The 19,698-nt window shown below is 36.9% G+C and overlaps 1 protein-coding gene across 2 annotated transcripts in view; it reads left to right on the plus strand.

Annotated features, from left to right (window-relative positions):
* Positions 1–766: 766 nt before the first annotated feature.
* Positions 767–19,698, plus strand: part of COL5A2 (collagen type V alpha 2 chain) — a 151,541-nt gene continuing 132,609 nt past the window's right edge. Inside the window, exon 1 of one of the 2 annotated variants that reach the window (XM_061135514.1) lies at positions 767–1,073. In XM_061135514.1, coding sequence (XP_060991497.1) covers positions 977–1,073 — 97 coding nt within the window. In that variant the 5' untranslated portion in view covers positions 767–976. The remainder of the gene's footprint in view (positions 1,074–19,698) is intronic. The other variant, XM_061135515.1, reaches the window with a different exon arrangement.

The following is a 19,698-nucleotide window of genomic DNA, read 5'->3' on the forward strand; positions in this document are numbered from 1 at the left end:
GAGAAAACTGGAGTGCACAGAGATAAAGGGCTTAGTGTTTACAAAATGAGTGAGTGGCAGAGCTGATGTCTGAAGCAAGGCTTTCTGCATCCAAATACCGTGTTCTTCCCATCCCTCTACACTGACAAAGTGGACTGCTTTTCTGCATAATAAAACTCTCTGGGACAAGAAAGAGATGCAGATGTATTTCCCTAAATAAGAGAGATGGAGAGATAAGGAGATGATCTTAATCCCAAGTATGATGCATTTGTCTAAAATAATTTCCTCACCTGGACATTTACCGGTCCTGTTCCAGAAACTGGGAAAAGAAACAGAAGGTAGCATGGGGCCAAGAATAAGTCCTCCTTAGTAAAAAGGAAAGGGTTAAAATTTGACCCTTTGAAAATTTAAGGTGGACAGTTTAAGGTTTAATTATCTAGATACCAAAAACTAGGCTGAAAGGCTGTATTTCCTTCCTGATGTCTTTTCAGCTTATAGGGAAAAAGTGAAGGGGTGTGTGTCTGGGGGAAGGGTTAGGGAGGGAAGAATAAGACTCTTTCCTTCTAAAAGGCTTTCTTTTAAAAAAAAAGAAAAAGAAAAGGAAAGAGAAAGAAACGTTTGCTTCTGTGAGTAAGCCACATTTATGTTTAAAACATAAATGAAATAGGGACAGTTCAAGGCACAGGGGCTTGTGTTCTGATTCGGTTGTTTACCATCAATCAGACCGTTGCTTGGCAGACACTGGATGGTTATGAGCCTGAACAAGCTGAAAAGGGGCAGGAAAAGCAGTGAAGGCAGCATTCTTCCTATTTAAAGCTGCATCGCTTGAAAAAAGTTTTCGCAGACTGTGCTGGAGCTGGTGCTGAAAAAGGGGGTTTGCAGAGGCTGCCCTGGGGCTGGTGCTGAAAGAAGAGCCCGCAGCTGACTTCATGGTGCTACAATAACCTTAGACTATACTTTTAACTCCCAGGAGGACCCACATGTCTAATATTTAGACATGATGGCAAACTGGGTGGCAGCAAGACCTCTGCTCATTCTTACTGTTTTATTAGGGCAATTCGTCTCAATAAAAGCCCAGGAAGAAGACGAGGATGGTAAGTTTGCCGTTTGCTTTCCTTGTGGTGTTTATTGCACGGGTTGGGAAATGGGTGGAATATTAAGCCCCAGGAAGAGCACGAAGAGGAGGTTCTGGTTTGAAGTTGAGAAGGGGGCTGACAGATTTGCACCTGGGAAACGGCTCGGAAGACAATCGGGGACATTTGTAAATCCGGAGCCTCTACATCTGCCGTTCGAAGAGTACACTGCTGAATTCTTTGGGGGAAAGTCTAGGATAAGTCCTTTGCCTGAATGTGGAGAGTGGGAAGTTTAAAAGAAAAGGAGAGTGCTTAAAACGGAGGGCTAGAGACACTCTTAGGGGAGGTCTGTGCTGTGGGCTAGAGTTCTCAGAGCAAGGAAACGTCGCCGCAGAAGCAGAGCAGGGTGGAGCCTTTTTTGTACTGAACTTCAGCTGCTTCATAAAATTCTTTGTTTAGAAAAACCTCTGTAGCCACTCTGATAACTGATTTTTCTTTGTCTTTGGCTCCTTATTCTTTTCTCTTTATAGATCTTTGTGTCTCTCCTAGTTTCATTTGTGATCTTACAATCACTTTTGCTTTCTGTGAGACAAATCTCCTTTCTTTCTCCATGGCAGAGGTTGATAGAAGCCAGATTTCTTATTTTCCCACCCTACTGACTTGACCATCAGGACAGTGGTGGTTCCCTGTTGGAGGCGGAAGGCAGGAAATCGGCATGTCTTATATAATTTATTTATCATGGAGTATTTGCATGGGCATTATTCATTAGACACAAGTTTCCTTTCTTCTCTTTTTTAAAAATGTAAGACACATCTTGCCTGGTTACCAATTTTTTTTCCTATGAAATTTGCATATGTTAGGGTTGCTTTCTATGGTAGGGTTAAGCAAAAATGTGTGGCTGCTAGTGAATATAAGAAAATATTTAAATTGGTTTCACATTGTTAAATCCTTACCCTCCAGGCCTGAAGTTTCAAATACAGACATGTACTCTTTCATAATAGGCCATTAAAGATTTTCATAACAATTTAACATCAAACTCAAGGTTTTAAAACTTAGCACACCTATTAAACTTTTCTGTTACTGTCCTTCATATATATGTTTTGGCTATATACACACACATATGTATTACATATGTGTGTGTATATATATTTAAAACCTGTTTCTGTGTATTTTTGCTCTGTAAATGTTCATAAAATTAATCTAGAGACCCCAAGGTCTAAAAAACATTTACAGTGAAAATAAGAATCTGCGATGAATACCCAAGAATCTGTCCAGAGTCCCATAGAGGGGGCACTTTCTGAAATCTTGAAACTTTTATGTTACTTTTTATGTTTTAAAAAATGAGACAATTCATAGAAGATTAAACCTCTTGAGTTTCCCTGTAATGTTGTGAAAAGCATATGTAGTTTGGAAGGGCTGGGGAGATAATAGAATAAGAAGTAGAAGTCAGGAAAGGGGAGGGAAAAATGCACAAAATTACTATAGCGATAGAAATATCTGAATATAAAAGAAGTCGACTCCCCTCCCCCACCAGAAAAACCAACAACTTTCATTCAAAATTTTACACAACTTTCCTTGTTACTATATTTTAAGATAAATTATTTTCATTTATAAGGTATGAAAATAATTGAACATGTGAATAAATTAATGTTTCCTAAAGTATATGGTGTAGGCCATATGTTAAAAGACTTTCTCAAATAGCTGTAATTACACTATAGGTGTTTCTGAAAAATGAGCAGAGTTCAATCTACCTTAATACTAATTTATATAAATGTTAGAAATTTGATGCTTGGTGCAAAAAAGCCCCTGATTCCATACCAACTCTCCTCTCCCCAGTATATCCAAATAGCATGGAACATGGAGATCCAAACATTTTATAGAAAAAGGATAAATTGCTTGCATACATATTGTAAAAGAATAAATTGCTCAGTTATGTTACTCAAGCTAAGAGAATCTGTGTGATAAAACTTCAATAGCAAAAGTGAATAGTTAAGGTCTTAATTAAAGGTGATATAAAAAAGAATTCCATAATCCAGGATATTCAGAACTACATAACTTGAATTTACCATGCATATTTTGGTTTAAGTTATATTGTGTAAATACTTGGCAATACTTTATTTTTCCTGTTCAGGCTTGTCACAAACTTAATAGAAGAATCAGAATTTTGAAACTCCATGTGATTTTAAGTTTGGAGAAGAGTAAGTTAAGGTAAATGTTTTAAACTAAAGCAGTTTCTAAGGCACACGTGCAAAACAATATGTTTTTCAAATTTTAGCTCTCAGTCATATAATGTGGTACTGACTTTGTGTACGAATATGTTCTCTTGGAAATGTAGAGACTTATTATCATATGCAAATGTATACTTATAAGTTTTTTTTCTTTTCAGAACTTCAAGGTATATTTTTCTTCTGTTTGTGATTATTTTTACCGGCAATTTAAAATTTATATTTTACATAAATCACATATATAATGTTTTATAGAAATACTTATGAATGATGAGATAAAAGAAAACAAATAAATCTTCAGGCCTCTTAGGCCAAAATTGTTACTACTTCTCACTAAATTTTAAGAACCGAGTTGATTTTTTAAATTCATAAAAGTGAGAAAGTTTGAGAGTTGAACTAAGTTTAGTTGGGACTATGAAGTAAAATTAAGTAAACAAATGAGTTAAGATAACAAAAATTGGCTTTTCATGAGTTTGTGTGTGTGTGGAAGTGTGTTGGTTGTTGGGGGGCTACCTGAAGAGATTTTCCCATTTGTTTTTTGTAGGAGAAAATACTAGTGCATTTATACTAATTTTTATATTCCTGAATAAACATCTAATACCTAAGTCTAATACCTAATAAAGGTCTAATATCTAATACTTGAATACACTCTTGTTATTAGAAGTGGACATACTTAATCTTGGGAAATAATCTTTGATATGAACCATTGATTTCAACAACAGAGAAACAGTGGAGAGAAGGAAAGCTACAGACGCGCACTGTTTTATTTCCAGAGACTGTAAGTGTCAGTGCTTCTCAGGGGTCAGGTAGGTGACATCAACAAGTGAAGCAAGAGAGTATATATCAAAAGGTGATAGTAGGCCTGTGGAGAACTGGAGATGCATGCCCACTTGAAACCATTCATATCTAATATTTTCAGAAAGTATTACCTAAGCCAAATACAGCATATTTTGAATGTCAAGTTTGGCTCATGGACCATAAATTTGCAACCCTCTTATTTGTAACCCTATACTAGTATCATGGACCCAAGCTGAGTTCTGATTACTAAGAGATGAGGGGCTCACAGAGGATGAGATGTTTGGATGGCATCACTGGCTTGATGGACATGAGTCTGAGCAAGCTCTGGGAGCTGGTGATGGACAGGGAGGCCTGGAGTGCTGCAGTTCATAGGGTCACAAAGAGTGGGACACAACTGAGAGATTGAACTGAACTGAGGGGCTCACAGTTCTTTCTATAGCATGTGTGCTTAGTCGCTCAGTTGTGTCCCACTCTTTGTGACCCCATGGACCGTAGCCTGCCAGGCTCCTCTGTCCATGGGGATTCTCTAGGCAAGAATACTAGAGTGAGTGGCCATACCTTCCTCACAGGGATCCTCCCAACCCAGGGATCTAACTCAAGTCTCCTGCATTGCAGGCAGATTCTTTACTGTCTGAGCCAACAGGGAAGCCCTTTCTATAGCATGGCCTCCTGCATTTTTATTATATTATGTATGGCATTTATCTCATCATTCAAATACAAATATCAAGAAACAATGCTTAATACTCAGCAATACTTGGATGGCATCATTTTAAAGGCAGTAGAGAATGCAAATATATAGTTTAAGATACTTGTTTACTCATAAATTGTTTTAAACTTTTTACTGTTGAAATAGATACTTTGGATCATACTCATGTAGGATATGCACACTTTTCTTTTACAGTGAATGTTTTAAGCTAGGTCCACCTGCATGTAGGAGAATGTAGTAGTTTAAACAACAGAGTGTTTTTTTCTTATTTTATAAGCTTCTAGTTTAGTAGTGAATGGCTGGTTTACCAACTCTACAGAATCATCAGGGATTCAGTTTTTTCTAGCTCTCTTATATTCCTAGGGTACAGTCCTTGATGTTCTAAATCCCTAGACAGCTACTGGAATCACAACCATTATATTTACTTTCCTGGCTTCTAGATAGGGAATAGGAGATAAAGGCTGTAATTCTCCTTTAATGGAGATTGTTAAGTCATCATATCATTTCTATTTACTTATAAGTCATGTGGTCACACAAAGCTACAAGGGCTGCTGGGAAATGTAGTCTTAGCTGGGTAACACTGACAATGTACTCTGTTGAATAGAGTTATGAAGGATTTAAAAGGGAGAATAGCTATTAGGAGGCAACTGTAATCCTGGCCACAATGCGCATAATTGTCAACCACTTTCAGTGGAATAGATCTGGTTTCAATGGACAGAATATAGTTGAGTAACCAGATTTACCCTGGTTATTGTTCATTCTTGAGTAGAATACGAAACCAAGAACACCGGATGGCACTTAAACATTAGGCTTTTATTCTTTACAATTCTTTCCGTAGTCTCTTCAAATAAATTTTACTTTTATAAAAATTGGAATGAGGCTTTATTTTGGAGAGTATCTCTCTATATATGTGATTGGTAGATTGATAGGTACAGTAAACGTTTGATATTGACAAATGGCAGTGTAGACTTTGATCATGATTCTTTGTGTTAGTTGATAAGCAATCCACACAGATCAATGCTGAGCTGGTTGCATAAAAAAATCACCTGAAGAGCTTGTTGCCAGTATAGATTCTAGGCTCCTCTTGTTCCCAAATATCCTGATTTGTTGGTTGTAGATGGGATTTGGGAAGCTTTCTAGGTGATGGATTCATGCTGGTGAACCACTGTGTTAAGTCTCTGCCTAGACTCTTGATCTTGATGTGACACCAATTGGCTTCCTCTTCTAAGGCTACACACTGTGACTTTGCTAATAACTTGCTATTCTAGTCATTCCTTTCACTTACAAGCCTGCTTATTTAAAATTTATAGATAAGACATTGTGAATTCACAATCATTTCTGGAAAAAATACTCAAAACCCAAATCCTCCTTATGGCAAGTTAGATGAATCATTCTAAGGCCACACTATTAAAATGTATTTCCAGGTGACTATATAGTCTTCTTTTTCTTTCTTTTACTTCCTGCTCTTCACACTTTTACCATATCCCCGAAGGCCAAAGACACATCGTGTTGATCATTCTAGAAGTGCACATAATGCCATATGTTAAGTAAAAACATCAAGAGGAAGTTTTGTTTTGAGAGGAGGAGACTTAGACATTAAAATTATGTTAATCTATTTTTTTTCTTTTTTTAATCAAATAGTTTGTTCCTACTTGAAGGAGAATTCATGTGTCATTTCTTAGTCTTATATGGCAATTTATAAAATATTTAAAACTGGGTCAGTCACTTTTTGACTGATGTTTTGTGTTCTGAGATTACGACACTGAAAAGTTTAGATTTATATATGAGAGATAAAGTAATAGTAGGAAAAAAAGACTAAAGTTATTAATTGACCTATTATGTACATTTTGACAAGTTGAACAAGTTTATATAAGACAGTGGAATTGCTAGGAATATATTGACAATTCAGTTTTCCTCTAAATTTCTTTTCATGAAATTTCATGTGGCTTTTTCTAAATTTTGTTTAATGCTGAAGAGCTTTTACACACAAAGAGTATCTATTCTTGGCATTTGTGTGAGAAGTAGTCTATCCAGTGGAAAATTTTTCTTTGAAGTTGTGACTGCATTGGTGGCTTTCGTGTTTTTACTTTATTTTATTGGTATGTTTAAAACTAAACTCTTCAACAGAAATCAGGATGGGTCCATCTCAGACTGAGTATTTTTCCTAAGGAACAGTGTATCAGGGACATTACAATAGCACAAGATTTTCCTTACCCAATTGTTGTCTTCTACAGAGAGGTAACATTAACAATGTTAAAAAGTTAGCATCAATAAATTAATGAACGTTGTCTCTATAGCTTTCTGGTATAATTTTCAAACTCAAAAATGTTTGTGTGCTTTAAAAAGTTTTTTTTTTTTAGTTTACATCTGGGAAGGAGGAAAGACAGTCTCACAATTGGCTGGTTTTCTTTCCTTTTTTTTTCTGGGTGTCTGCTCAATCAGAATTATAAGTTCAATTTAAAGATGACACTATTGCTTGCAATGTAAGCATCATAGCCTTGTTGTAGTCTACATACTTTAGTAAGTAAAGTAAGCCATGGTCCCACCATCATTGGGAGGACACCTGGATTCTGATCCATCTCTGCTACTTAGGAGTTCGGCAACCTTTAGACTCCTTTCTTTGAGGGCAGGAGGAGAAGAGAGTGACAGACAATGAGGTGGTTTGGTGGCATCACCGGATCAATGGACATGAGTTTGAGCAAACTCCAGGGAAGCCTGCCATGCTGCAGTCCATGGGGGTCACAAAGAGTCAGACACAACTTAGGGACGGAACAACAACAACAAATCTGACCAAACCTTTGGGTCCTCATCTGAATTTGAAGAAATTATACACACCCCTGTCAATCTGATGGAACTCTTAGGAGGGTCATTTGAGAAATTTACCTGAAGGCAATTTTAGAGCATTTACATGAGACTCACAAAGTGATATTTTGGTTTGATCTCAGTCATCACAGCTATAAATCTTGGTGGCATAAATTTTACTTTTACCAAATCTTTGAATTAGTTTTGAAGAACCTTCCGGATTTGTCCTCCTTCTGTATTTTGTTTGTTCTCCATCTCCTGGGGCGAGTTGCTCCGTTAATCATGCTCTCTTTTCTGTAACTTCAACAGCTTCCTTTTTATGAGTTCTTTCCCCTTAGCCGGTAAACAGCTCAGCTCTCCCCCAGGGCCTGTGTCTGGCTTTCACCCTTTCTTTATTCTTAGCCTAGCTGCTTTAAAGGAGCAGAACAGTGTTCTGTCTGACCCCGTGCCCTTGCTCATCCCATGCACTCCCACTCTTGCTCCCTCTATTCCTCCCAACCTTGTCTGGTAATGTGTGACTTTCCAGTGGACTCCTTTCACCTACCATTAACGACCCCAGCTTTCCTGAAAGGCCGTGCTCTGAAGGGTCCCACTTTACCCTCCTGACCTTTCCTTCTCAGCGTCATGGGCTCCTTCTCTCTCTCTCTCTTTTTTTAATCACTTAGCACTTTGTTTTCTCATAGGATCTAGTCCACTGGTTCCGTCTATTCTCTTCCTAGATTATCTAGGAATCTTACTCTCAGGGTTTTGCCTAACAGCTAATTGCTGATCATTTTCAAATCTCTCTCTTCAACCCTGATCTTCCACATGAACTTCGGAATACCCAATTCCCCACAGGCTGGTTCATAACCACTTCAAGTTCAGTGTACCCCAAACTCAACACATTATCTTTCCTTCCAGACAGGATCATCTTTCTCATGTATTCTTTATGTCAGTTAATGGCAACATCATCCTACTTGGTTATTCAAGCAAAATTCTAATCAGTTACTAAATTCTACCATCGTACCTGCTAAATATTTCTCAAATATACCTCCTCTCCATCTCTACCCCACCTCTTACACCAGTTTAAACTCTCATGGATTACTGCTTTTTACTGCAATAGCATGTAAGTTCGTCTCTTTGCCTCCCATGTGGCTACTTCCCATCTGTACCCATGGGACCACCTCTGTTGCTACTGTGTTATAAAACTGAAATCTGATCACTACCTTCCTTAAAACCTTCCATTGACTCCCATAACTTGAGGAAGGAATAATGTTCAAGCTCCTAAGCAAAGCATACAAGACCTTTCATGATCTGTATCATTTCTAGAATTTTCAGTCCAGTGGCTGTCATTCTTTGCCTCAAAATAAGGAATTGCCTGTAGTTCTCACCTCCCATGACATACACGCACACACATTTTTCCTTAGTCTACTTCCCAGGTTCCACTCCATGTCATAAATTTATTTTATGTATTAGGTATATGATTGCTATTCCTTGCACATAGGCCAATTGAATATTATTTTTTTAAATTTAAAAAAATCTCTCCCACTATTTATTCATTCAAATATAAGTGAACCAGTTCCAGATTTAGATTTTTCAAGTTATAGTTGCATATTCTTGAGTAATTTTCTTGCGTGCTCTATGTTTTAGTTTTCTCATCTATAAAATTAGAATAGTAATATTTACCTTAAATAATCATTTTGAAGATTATCATGTATTAAACCACCTACATAGTAGTATGGTTCCTAACAAAGAGTAGGAGCTCATCAAATGATTATTGATACTATTGTCCAACATAATTATCCAGTTGATATTATTATTCAACTATTTAATAATATAACAATAATAATAAATGTTTATTGGGTAATTATAAGAACCAAAATGTTAGATGTTATGGAAAAAATAAAGAAACAACTTTTCTCTCAAAGAGATTAAAATTATTATACACCTTAAAATGCAAATTTTATCTACTACGGTCACTTAGGCAATGCGTCAGTATTTTTATCTAATATCTAAATCAGCTATATTTTAATCTTACTTATACATTTTGCCCTACAAATAGAAGAGCTTTACTGTAGTGTCTTCTTGTGTAGGTTTACTATGGGGAAAAAAAAGAAACAAAAACCTCTTTCCATTAAATACTTTCTAAGGGCCATGTGATTTGAAGCATTATTCCTGCTCTCTTGTTTCATACCCCACACACATTTCATTCTCTGTGATTGTCTCCAAGATGTGAGCAAGCCAAGCCTTACCCACTCCATGCAGCGCGTGCTGCCTCACGTCTGTCTACCAGCTCTGTCTGTTTCAGAATTTTCTGAAAATATGATAGTCATAAAAGTCTGTATTAAAAACTGGAAGCTTATTTCCCACCCTGCATTGCTCTGGATTGCATCTGGAATGAGAGGAATTGCTTCACTGCATGGGGATTTACAAGGCAGCTCCCAGGACTATTTGGATAGAGTAGTGGGAGTGACCATCTTTTCCCAGATTTTGCAGCAAGTCTCCTCATTTTCCAAAGACTGCTGGTTTCTTCACTCCCTTCACTCCCAGGAGATTTTTGTGAAATTGACTCCAGAAAGCAGACACTGATGTAATATGTAGGCACATTCTTCATGCTCACACTTTCCTTATTTTGCTGCAGTTTTCTTTCTTCTCAGTTTTTCAAACTTGAACAAAATGATGGGTTACACTTGGAAGAAGGTATGTGTGTGGAATTTCACCAGATAATTAGTAGCTATGAATTACTTTAATTAAATTTTTTTTATTCAATAGAGCTGTTCTGTGGCCATCAGCTTTATAGTTTTTCATTGTGGAATTTAAAAATATTTAAAAATTTAAAGATATTTCAATAGAGAATTTAAAAATATATGGATACGTCCCATAGCAAATACAACTTATTTATAGAGATTTAATATTTTCACTAAAAAGTTTAACTGCTTAAATAGCAGTTATATAGTTATTATTTGCTCCTGAGGTAGAAGAACCTATCAGATTCACTGATGCTAGTTTGAAATTATTTTTAAATTTTTTCTTTTTCACTCTTTCCAGAGCTTTCTATTGAAGAAATGATTAAGTTACAATTTAATTCAGAACATTATGCTTCTCATTTAGTGCTCAACTTTCATCTAGAGTTTCTGATAGGATGGACTGGTGGGTGAACAGTGAGGTTAACTGGTTACTATGGGAAGATGAACTACAAAGAAAAAGTTTCTAGTTTTCTGGTCTTTGGCTACAAACACAAACCCTCTGAAGTTTTATAAAGAAAGCTTATACTTTCTTTTGAAAGGCAGAAGGGTACTGGCCATTCTAAGGCAAATGAGTGATTCTAATATAGGAATCTTCTTTTACATGAGCTTGTGCTGAAACAAAGAAAAAAACACTTGGAGTCAATGAAGGAGGAACAATTGAACATTCCATTGACGGCTTGTGTTTAAGCTTTCAGGTGCTACAAGTATTATGTCTTTCTGAGTATTCACAAAAAAATGACTTCTTTTTTCATCACTTCCCCGTTTCCTTTTAAATCTTGGTCTCTACAGGTTAGATTAGGCATGTGTTTGTTTGTGTTTTTATTTTCTCCCTTAGGCACAGTAAAACTGAACTGAATTTTGTTGAGAAACAACTAATAATTTCCTGAACCAATGGAATTCTTATTAGCCTGAGAAGATTTCAGGATACTCACAGTCTATTTCATGGAAAAAAAAAAAAAGAGTGGGGGTAATTCCGTTATGAATCAAGATTGAAACAATGAGTTCTAAAGAAAATCAGTGGATGCATTCAAAGTTTCATTGGCAGTGTTTGTGTTTGGGTACGCGGAGGATGATGAAACAAAATTAAATTAAGTGTTTTATGATAATTAGTATTTTCATGATATTTTGGTACATTCAGGATATAAATATTTCATAAATTTGTTAAAGCTATACTCACCTGATATACCTTGTACCCCCTCCACATCTATTCTGTGGATGTAATGTTGCTAAAGTCCTAGGAGGACAAGCAGTTCCAGTTTTAAGAAAACAGTTTTGAAGTAGATGACTTTTAAACTATTTTTAAGGGAAATATGCTTTATACTTTCAGTTTGAAGGAAAGACATTCAGGAATCTACCTGAGAATCAAGGTCTCACACTGAAGATTTATGTGGATGTCTTCTTCTCAAATATGGGCTTCCCAGGTGGCACTGGCAGGAAAGAACCCTCCAGCCAGTGCAGGAGACTTAAGAGATATGGATTTGATCCCTGGATGGGCAAGATCCCCTGGGTTGGGAAGATCTCCTAGAGAAGGGCATGGCAACCCACTCCAGTATGCTTGCCTGGAAAATCCCATGGACAGAGGAGCCTGATGGGCTACAAAGAGTCGTACACAACTGAGCAACTGAGCATTCACCCAATCTGAGTGTATTATTATATGGTAATTTGCCTTTTATGATTTTTCCCCAATATTCTCTGGCCATCAAAATCAGCTGACATCATGGCTCTGGGTGAAAGTCCCAGTGCTGGGTGGACTCTGGCTCACACTATAGGCGGACGAAACACAGCTGTCGTGGGAGTCTGTGTTTGTCCGTGGATGGTTCCACAGTCAAGACATTAGAATCACTTCAAATCCATTCTAATAGAAACTGAAAGTTGACTTCATATAGTCAAAATGGAAATTTGTCCACAGGATTCCCACTGTTTCTGAAGAGGATATTTGATTTTCTTCAGAATAGAACTGTCTGATTGTGCATCATATAGAAGGTATAAGTACATGGGAGTTTTCTGTGGGTACCCAAGCCACCAATTAACAGTTTGCACAGATAGCCTCATTGAAGGCTATCATGTCTTGTGGGATTTATTTAGAAAATTTCAGAGGCTGGGAAAGTTTGTGATATCTTTTAATTTTTTTTCTTTGATTTCTCTAATTTTTTTAACCCTATATGCTTAAGAGACATTCTTTTTGGAAAGAATACATAAACACAACCACAGCCCTATAACTCTATTATTTTGAGCTAACAACATAGATACTTATAACTAGGCCAAATAGGCCATAGGAATGGTAGGAAGAGGGTAGCATCTCACAGTTAGATTTTTTTTAATTCTGGGAAATTTCTTCAACTCCCAATTATTACCATTTTTCTACACTTAGGACCTTTAACAGTGAACAGTTTCTACATTTAGAACTTCTCCTTTTCCATTTAGTTTCAAAAAGCAATTAACAGAGCCTGGGTCTTTGGAGTCCACATTTGAATCCTATGATTTTGCAACCTTGTGACCTTGAGCAAGGTATGGATCTTTGAGATTCAGTATTCTCATCTGCATATTGAAAAATTGAATTGCAATTTATAGGCACTGAAGAAAATTGGATATTATTCTTTTAGGATGAATCCTCTGATTGGGCCATTAGAGTTTTCCCCATAACTGAAATAATTTTTATCAGACCATTCTCAGTTACTAAAATGGTAAGAGAAATGATGGAGGAGCAGAATTCCTGGAGCAGAACAGGGCTGGGGATGGGGGTGGGGAGGAGTGAAATGGTAATAAGAAATTTTGTTTATTTTGTGCTTTTCCCTTGGGCCAGGCCTGTGCTGAGCTCTTGATTATTCACAAAGGAAAAGCAAACAGGCACAACTCCTGAAAGTTTTACTCTGGTATTAGGATGCATTCGCAAACTGAGTGGTACACATACTCATTTGATTTTATTCTTTTTTTCTATTATAATGATTTAAATTGTTTAAACATTTGATTCATGTAGAGTGGTTCCAGAAAACTGAAAGTATGTTCAATACATACAACATTTATTTCCTTTCCTGAGATTTTACTGGTTCAAGACAGACTTATTTGGACCCTGGCAATGCTTTTATGAGGGATGGTGTGCACCTCCACCTGGGTGGTCAAGGTGGAAGAAGGAGCTGCGTGAGCTCACTCCACTTCTCCTAATTCAACATGGCAACAAGGTCCAAAGAGCACCTGTCCCTGAGTCAGGCAACTCTAGTAAAGTCCTGATTCTTCCCTCATAAATTCCTTATAAATGTAATATGTTGGAACCTTAATTTCCTCATTTATAAAACAGGGATAATACTTTTTATTTTGCTATCTCACAGGTTCAGAATGAAGAATTCATAATAATGTCTGCAGAAATTCTGTGTCAGATTTAAAGGTCTCAGTAAGGGTCTATATGATTTATTGTAATAAAATTTTAGATGAATATAAAATAAGGGTTTTATTTTAGGTAAATGAGAATATTTATAATCCAAAGGAACAGAAAATTCTTCATGGAAATGTAAGAAAGCAAAGTTAGTGGGTTTCTTTAAAACCTTGAATTGCAGAGAGTAAAATACCTTGCTTACATAACCATCCAGAAAACTCCCAAAGCCCCAAAATAGGAATTAAATAGGAAAAAATGAGAATAGAGACCTTGCCTTGAGGGTAAACAGAACAGATGGAAAAACAAAACGTGATTTTTCTAATATAACTGGACTGCAGTCTCTGTACAAGCAAAAATGTAGCTTCCTGGCAGAAGGCTGAATCCACTGTTATTATTACTTTTTCCCTATTCATCTCTCATCAGGAAGCCTGTCTCAAAATCAAAGTTAAGCTCTAAGGGCCTGTTTGCAGCATGGTATCCCTTTTCCCTGGGTCAGAAGGTGACTGTGAGACAGAAGTTTAAACTGATGATAAATATCCACAGCAATCTGAGCCAAGTGTTTAGACAAAGGTTCCATCATCCCTCAAGTCTGTCTACTTTCTGGTGTATTTTAAGACTCTCTACTTGTTCAGAGAGAAACATGCAGTTAAAGAGATGAGGGCCTCAACTAAATAGACTGTTTCTTTCTTTCATGAATGAATTGTTGAAATAATTTTAAAGAAAAGTTTCTAAATTAAAACTAGACCAGGTCACAGGAAATCTGCATTCTAATAGTAGCTCTGTCATGAACTAAATTGGTGATCTTGTGGAAATGATTTAAAATCTCTGGGCCTCAGTTTCCTCCTTTGTAAGACCTGTGGTATATTATCCAGGGCTACTTCCTACTCTAAAGTTTTAGGACTATAGAATGTTTACATCCTTACTTACTCACATAGGTCAGATTTGTGCTATACCACCATGAAGAATTTCATGTATGAGTTTTGGTAGATTGAGGCATTATGCATAATTTCTGTAAGTAATATCTTTCTGTACTTTTAAATTAGGATTTGAAGTTTTGATCCAGGTTTCTGGTTATTTACCTGTGTGTAAGGCTGAGCACTGAAGAACTGATGCTTTAGAGTTGTGGTGTTGGAGAAGACTCTTGAGATCAAACCAGTCAATCCTAAAGGAAATCAATCCTGACTATTCATTGGAAGGACTGATGCTGAAGCTGAAACTCCAATACTTTGGCTCCCTGATGTGAAGAGCTGACTCACTGGAAAAGACCCTGATGCTGGGAAATATTGAAGGCAGGAGAAGGGGACAGATGGTTTGATGACATCACTGACTCAATTAACACGAGTCTGAGCAAGCTCCGGGAGATGGTGAAGGACAGGGATGCCTGGCGTGCTGCAGTCCATGGGGTTGCAAAGAGTCAGACATGACTGAGCTACTTAACAACAACATCATGCTTAGTCACTTCAGTCATATTTGACTCTTTGCGACCCCATGGAATGCAGCCTGCCAGGCTCTTCTGTCCATGGGATTCTCCAGGCAAGAATACTGGAGTGGGTTGCCGTTCCCCCCTCCAGGGAAGCTTCCCAACCCAGGGATTGAACCTGAGTCTTACGTCTCCTGCATTGGCAGGAGACTACCTTACTATGATTTATTTAAGAAACGCAACTTCCAAAATGATCCGTTTTCCAGTGAATGGCTTTTCAGGTGTCCTAGGTGGCTCAGATAGTAAAAAAATCTGTCTGCAATGCAGGAGACCTGTGTTCGATCCCTAGGTTGGGAAGATCCCCTGGAGGAGGGAATAGCCACCCACTCCAGTATTCTTGCCTGGAGTACCCCATGGACAGAGGAACCTGGCAAACCATAGGGTCACAAAGAGTCAGACATGACTAAAGTGACTTAGCACACACACACACACAAATGTCTTTACAAAGTTTCTAGACTTTGTTGTAAAGGTAATTGTGAAAAAAAATTCACAATAATCTGGCAATAAATTTTGTATATTTCAGGTTAATTTTGAATTTTTAAATTAGAAAATATTAGAAATATTTCTAATATTTCTAAAAATATTAGAAAATAAATACATTCAGTGCTGTGTTATACTATTTCAATCGTAAGACTTGATGCCCTATAAATATTTTGGGGGGGATAGTGGTCAAAGTTTAGTGGCATTCTAGGCTCTTGCTCTTAAAGCTGATGGGTTTGTCTTTGCAGTGAGGACATTGCTTACTTTTCCTGCCAATCTGCTACACCTACTAAACTGCTATTTTATCTAGCCTTTTTAAAAAAGTTGGAAGGAAGGAAGGTTAGAAGGAAGGAGAATTTAGAGCTTATGAGATCTCCCTGAAGAGTAGATCATGAGATTATCATGATTGTTCTTGATTCCTTATACGTGTTCCCGAGCCCTTATTTTTCTTTATTAATAATGTTTGTTGGGAGATATGTACATGTTTAGTTTGAACATTTAGAAGGTTTGATTTAACCCATGGGTATTTTTTGAGCACATGGGGTTTCAAAGAGCCAGTCACAACTGAGTAACCGAACAACAACAACACCACCATACTAAATTGCTTCAGTCATGTTTGACTCTTTTTGACCACCTGGACCGTAGCCTGCCAGTCTCTTCTGTCCATGGGGTTTTCCAGGCAAGAATACTGGAGAACTTTTTGGCACATGCTACTTGCCTCCCATTTTCTTCAGGGAAAATGAGGAACTCCATTTTTGTGTTTTATTTCCCAGTTTTCCTCCTTCATGGATAGTGACTTAGTTCTCTAAACATTTAGGTACCCAAGATCTGCTAGAAATTCACTCCCAGGCATTCTGGGCAGAAACTAGCCTTAAAAATGTCTTTATAAGAAGTACGTTTGTTTAATTAAGATACATGAAAATTTTAAATTAAACATCTGACAAGATTTTAAAGAGGCACTCACAAATGCTTACAGTCCATGTTAAAATCACAAATACTGGTGGGAGAAAGCTGTCAGGTTTTAGATCAATGTACTCTTTGATAATGAGATATGTTTGGTCATCTTAAAGCAGATGACAATAATTTACTTCTTTGGGGAATATAAATCTTATTCTATTCTCAAAAATCATTATATAAGTGTTTTAGTGACAGAATTTGCTTCAGATGATTCTGAAAATTTTGACTTTTTTTTTTTTTTTTTTTTTAAAGAAATAGTTTTAAATAAATAGTTCTCTAATCTCAAGCAATGATGATTTTGACTTGCTTTTCTCTACAGGGCAGTATTTTCCCACCCTGCAACCTACTTTCATCCCTTCATTATTTATTATAATGATTAATGAGTACTTGTTGATAACCAGGCACTTTACTGAATGATACAGAATCAAGTATTTAATCTCCCTGCCGCCCCACCCCCTCCGGCTCAGGGAGCTAATTGTCTAAAGAGTACAAATAAATATCAAGGACAATTGACTACTACATATGAACAACATCACTCGGTGATGGAGGCCCACAGCGGATGCCAGACGCTGTCTACGAGGCATCCCTACCGCACAGGGCCTGAGAGTTGGAAGGCGGGATGCGAGGTCAGGGAAGGTCTCAGAGGAGGGAACACCTGAGCAGTCTTCCCCTGCATTCACCCCATTATTTTCTCTGTATGTCATCCTCTTCTAACGCATCCACATCCTTCAAATCATAGTCAAGTCCGATGTGTATCCTCTTTGAAACCTTTTGATTATTCTCTTTTCTCTAAACTATAGCACTTCTCCTTTCTTTGACATAGTTATCATTTAATAAAAACTTTTTCTGTATAACCCATTGTTTTAATATCACTTAATAAATGTCATTGGGGAAGAAAATGGTAACCTACTCCAGGGTTCTTACCTGGGGAAATCCCATGGACAGGAGCTGGGTGGGCTACAGTTCATGGAGTTGCAAAAGAGTCGGACACAACTTAGTGAGTAAACAACAACAATAATAAATGTCATTGGTTCTTTACTTATATCATATGTCCCTTGAGTGTAAAGACCATTTCTCAAACCCAGAAAGTCAGGTACAGATTCAGTGCTATGCATATATTAAGTACTCAATAAATGTTTGTGATTAACAGTTTGAACAAATTATATTTCTCTTGATGATTCAAATCAAATGCCTTCTCTCCATTGATTGTCAGATTGTTGTCTAATTATATTACTCAATCTAGCTTGTTTTTACATTCATAACAGCAAATTTTAAAAAATGGAACCAGCTTTTACTTATAGGTTAGTTGTATTTACTGCATTTTTGTGTGAAGCCACATAAAAATACATATCTCAAAGGACACTAGTTGACTAATAAGTACAAAAGTAAGTTAATTTTATAACTTACCTATTTATCATGATTTTATTCAGGTTATAAGGATGCAAAGATATACTACCTGTATTTAAGGGACATCCCTAATGAGAGCAATGGACATGTGAACAAATAATTATAAAACAATATAATAATAAATATGATGAAAAAGAATTGCATGGGAGTATCCAACTCACCCATTAGAGCGAAGGTTGGTTTCCTGGAGGAGATAAATCCAAAATATGAATGATGAATGCACAGTAACCAAAATGAGGTAAGAGGAGCAAGTAAATAGTATGTAGATGGGGAAAAAAATGCTTGAAATACTCAGAAATAAATTTAGTATTGTTTCACAGGAAACTACAACTGCTTTGATGGCTTGGAGAATGGAATGTAGGATGATCTCATTTATTATTAATCATTGTTGTTTAGTCTCTAAGTCATGTCTGACTCTTTGTGACCCCATGGGCTGTAATGCTAGGCTCCTCTGTCCATGGGATTCTCTAGGCAAGAATACTGGAGTGGGTTGCCATTTCCTCCTCAGGGGCCTCTTCTTGACCCAAGTATCAAACCTGTGTCTCTTGCATTGGCAGGAGGATTCTTGGGTACTACTGAGCCACTAGGGAACTCCCATTTATTATTAGAGACTTGGCTTTTTGGGATAATTTATTACTTATTTTAAAATTCAATACAACAACAGAGACAGAAGGTATAGACTTTTTTTTTCTTTCCTTATTTATTACTCAACTTAGTTGTTAGGGAAAGAAGAGATATAGGACCATAGTTAGGTAGAGTCAAATGAGGATTTTTGTTTTTTTATTTTCATATGACAGTTCATAAACTGAAAGAAAGAGTACCTTGGAGGGACAGTTGTCAGATGTCAAAGATACAGAAAGAAAGGGGTTATAGACTGTCCAGGATTTAGAAAGATGCAGCACTGGGTGTAAGGGGAGAGGAGTTAGAGTCTAAGAGAGATTGGCTATTGTATGTGACTTTAGATACAGGGAGGTAAAGATGCAGGTGGAGCTTTAGGCGAAAGAGATATGTTTGGGGTACAAGAGGTGAGGATGTGATTGTTCATGCTTCAGCACATCAACTCTTTTTATTGTCTCAATCATTTTAATGTCGCAATCATTTTTAATGTCACAATCATTTTCATGCAACTATTTTAATTTAAATTAAAATTGAATCAGCTTAATTTAAACAAAGTACATATACTAGGATGTTGTTTGAGACCAGTTGTTTCACCTATTGCTCTGCTTGTGCTAGCATCATGTAAAGATTATGTTATCAGTAAATCATTTGTTTTTATTGTGAATGTCGATTAGATATCTAACAGTTACTCAAAATGCTTGCATTATGACACATGATTTTCCTTTTTTTGACTAGGCAATGTGTTGTGCTTTTGGATAGGCAGCTTCAAATTTCCATCAGCTACTAACTCTCCCCACTTCCCACTTCAGCCCCACGAAAGGTCACCTGTTACTAAATCAGAACAATAAAAAGAGATTCACTTTCTCAGAGGCAAGGCTGGAGTAGTCTAGCCTTTACAGGCCAGTAGGCTATATTCAGTTGATGTTTATTTTTAGATTTTTCTGCTTTTATTAGTAATAATATCACACTATACCTAAAAAAAAAAAATTGTACAATTCACAAAGTGCATCCACTCATTTGATGTCCCTGTAAAACTAAGCACCTTAGATTACAGATGAGGAAATTGAGATGCATAGG

This window comes from Dama dama, chromosome 33 (genome assembly GCF_033118175.1).
Source record: "Dama dama isolate Ldn47 chromosome 33, ASM3311817v1, whole genome shotgun sequence".
Lineage (NCBI taxonomy): Eukaryota > Metazoa > Chordata > Mammalia > Artiodactyla > Cervidae > Dama > Dama dama.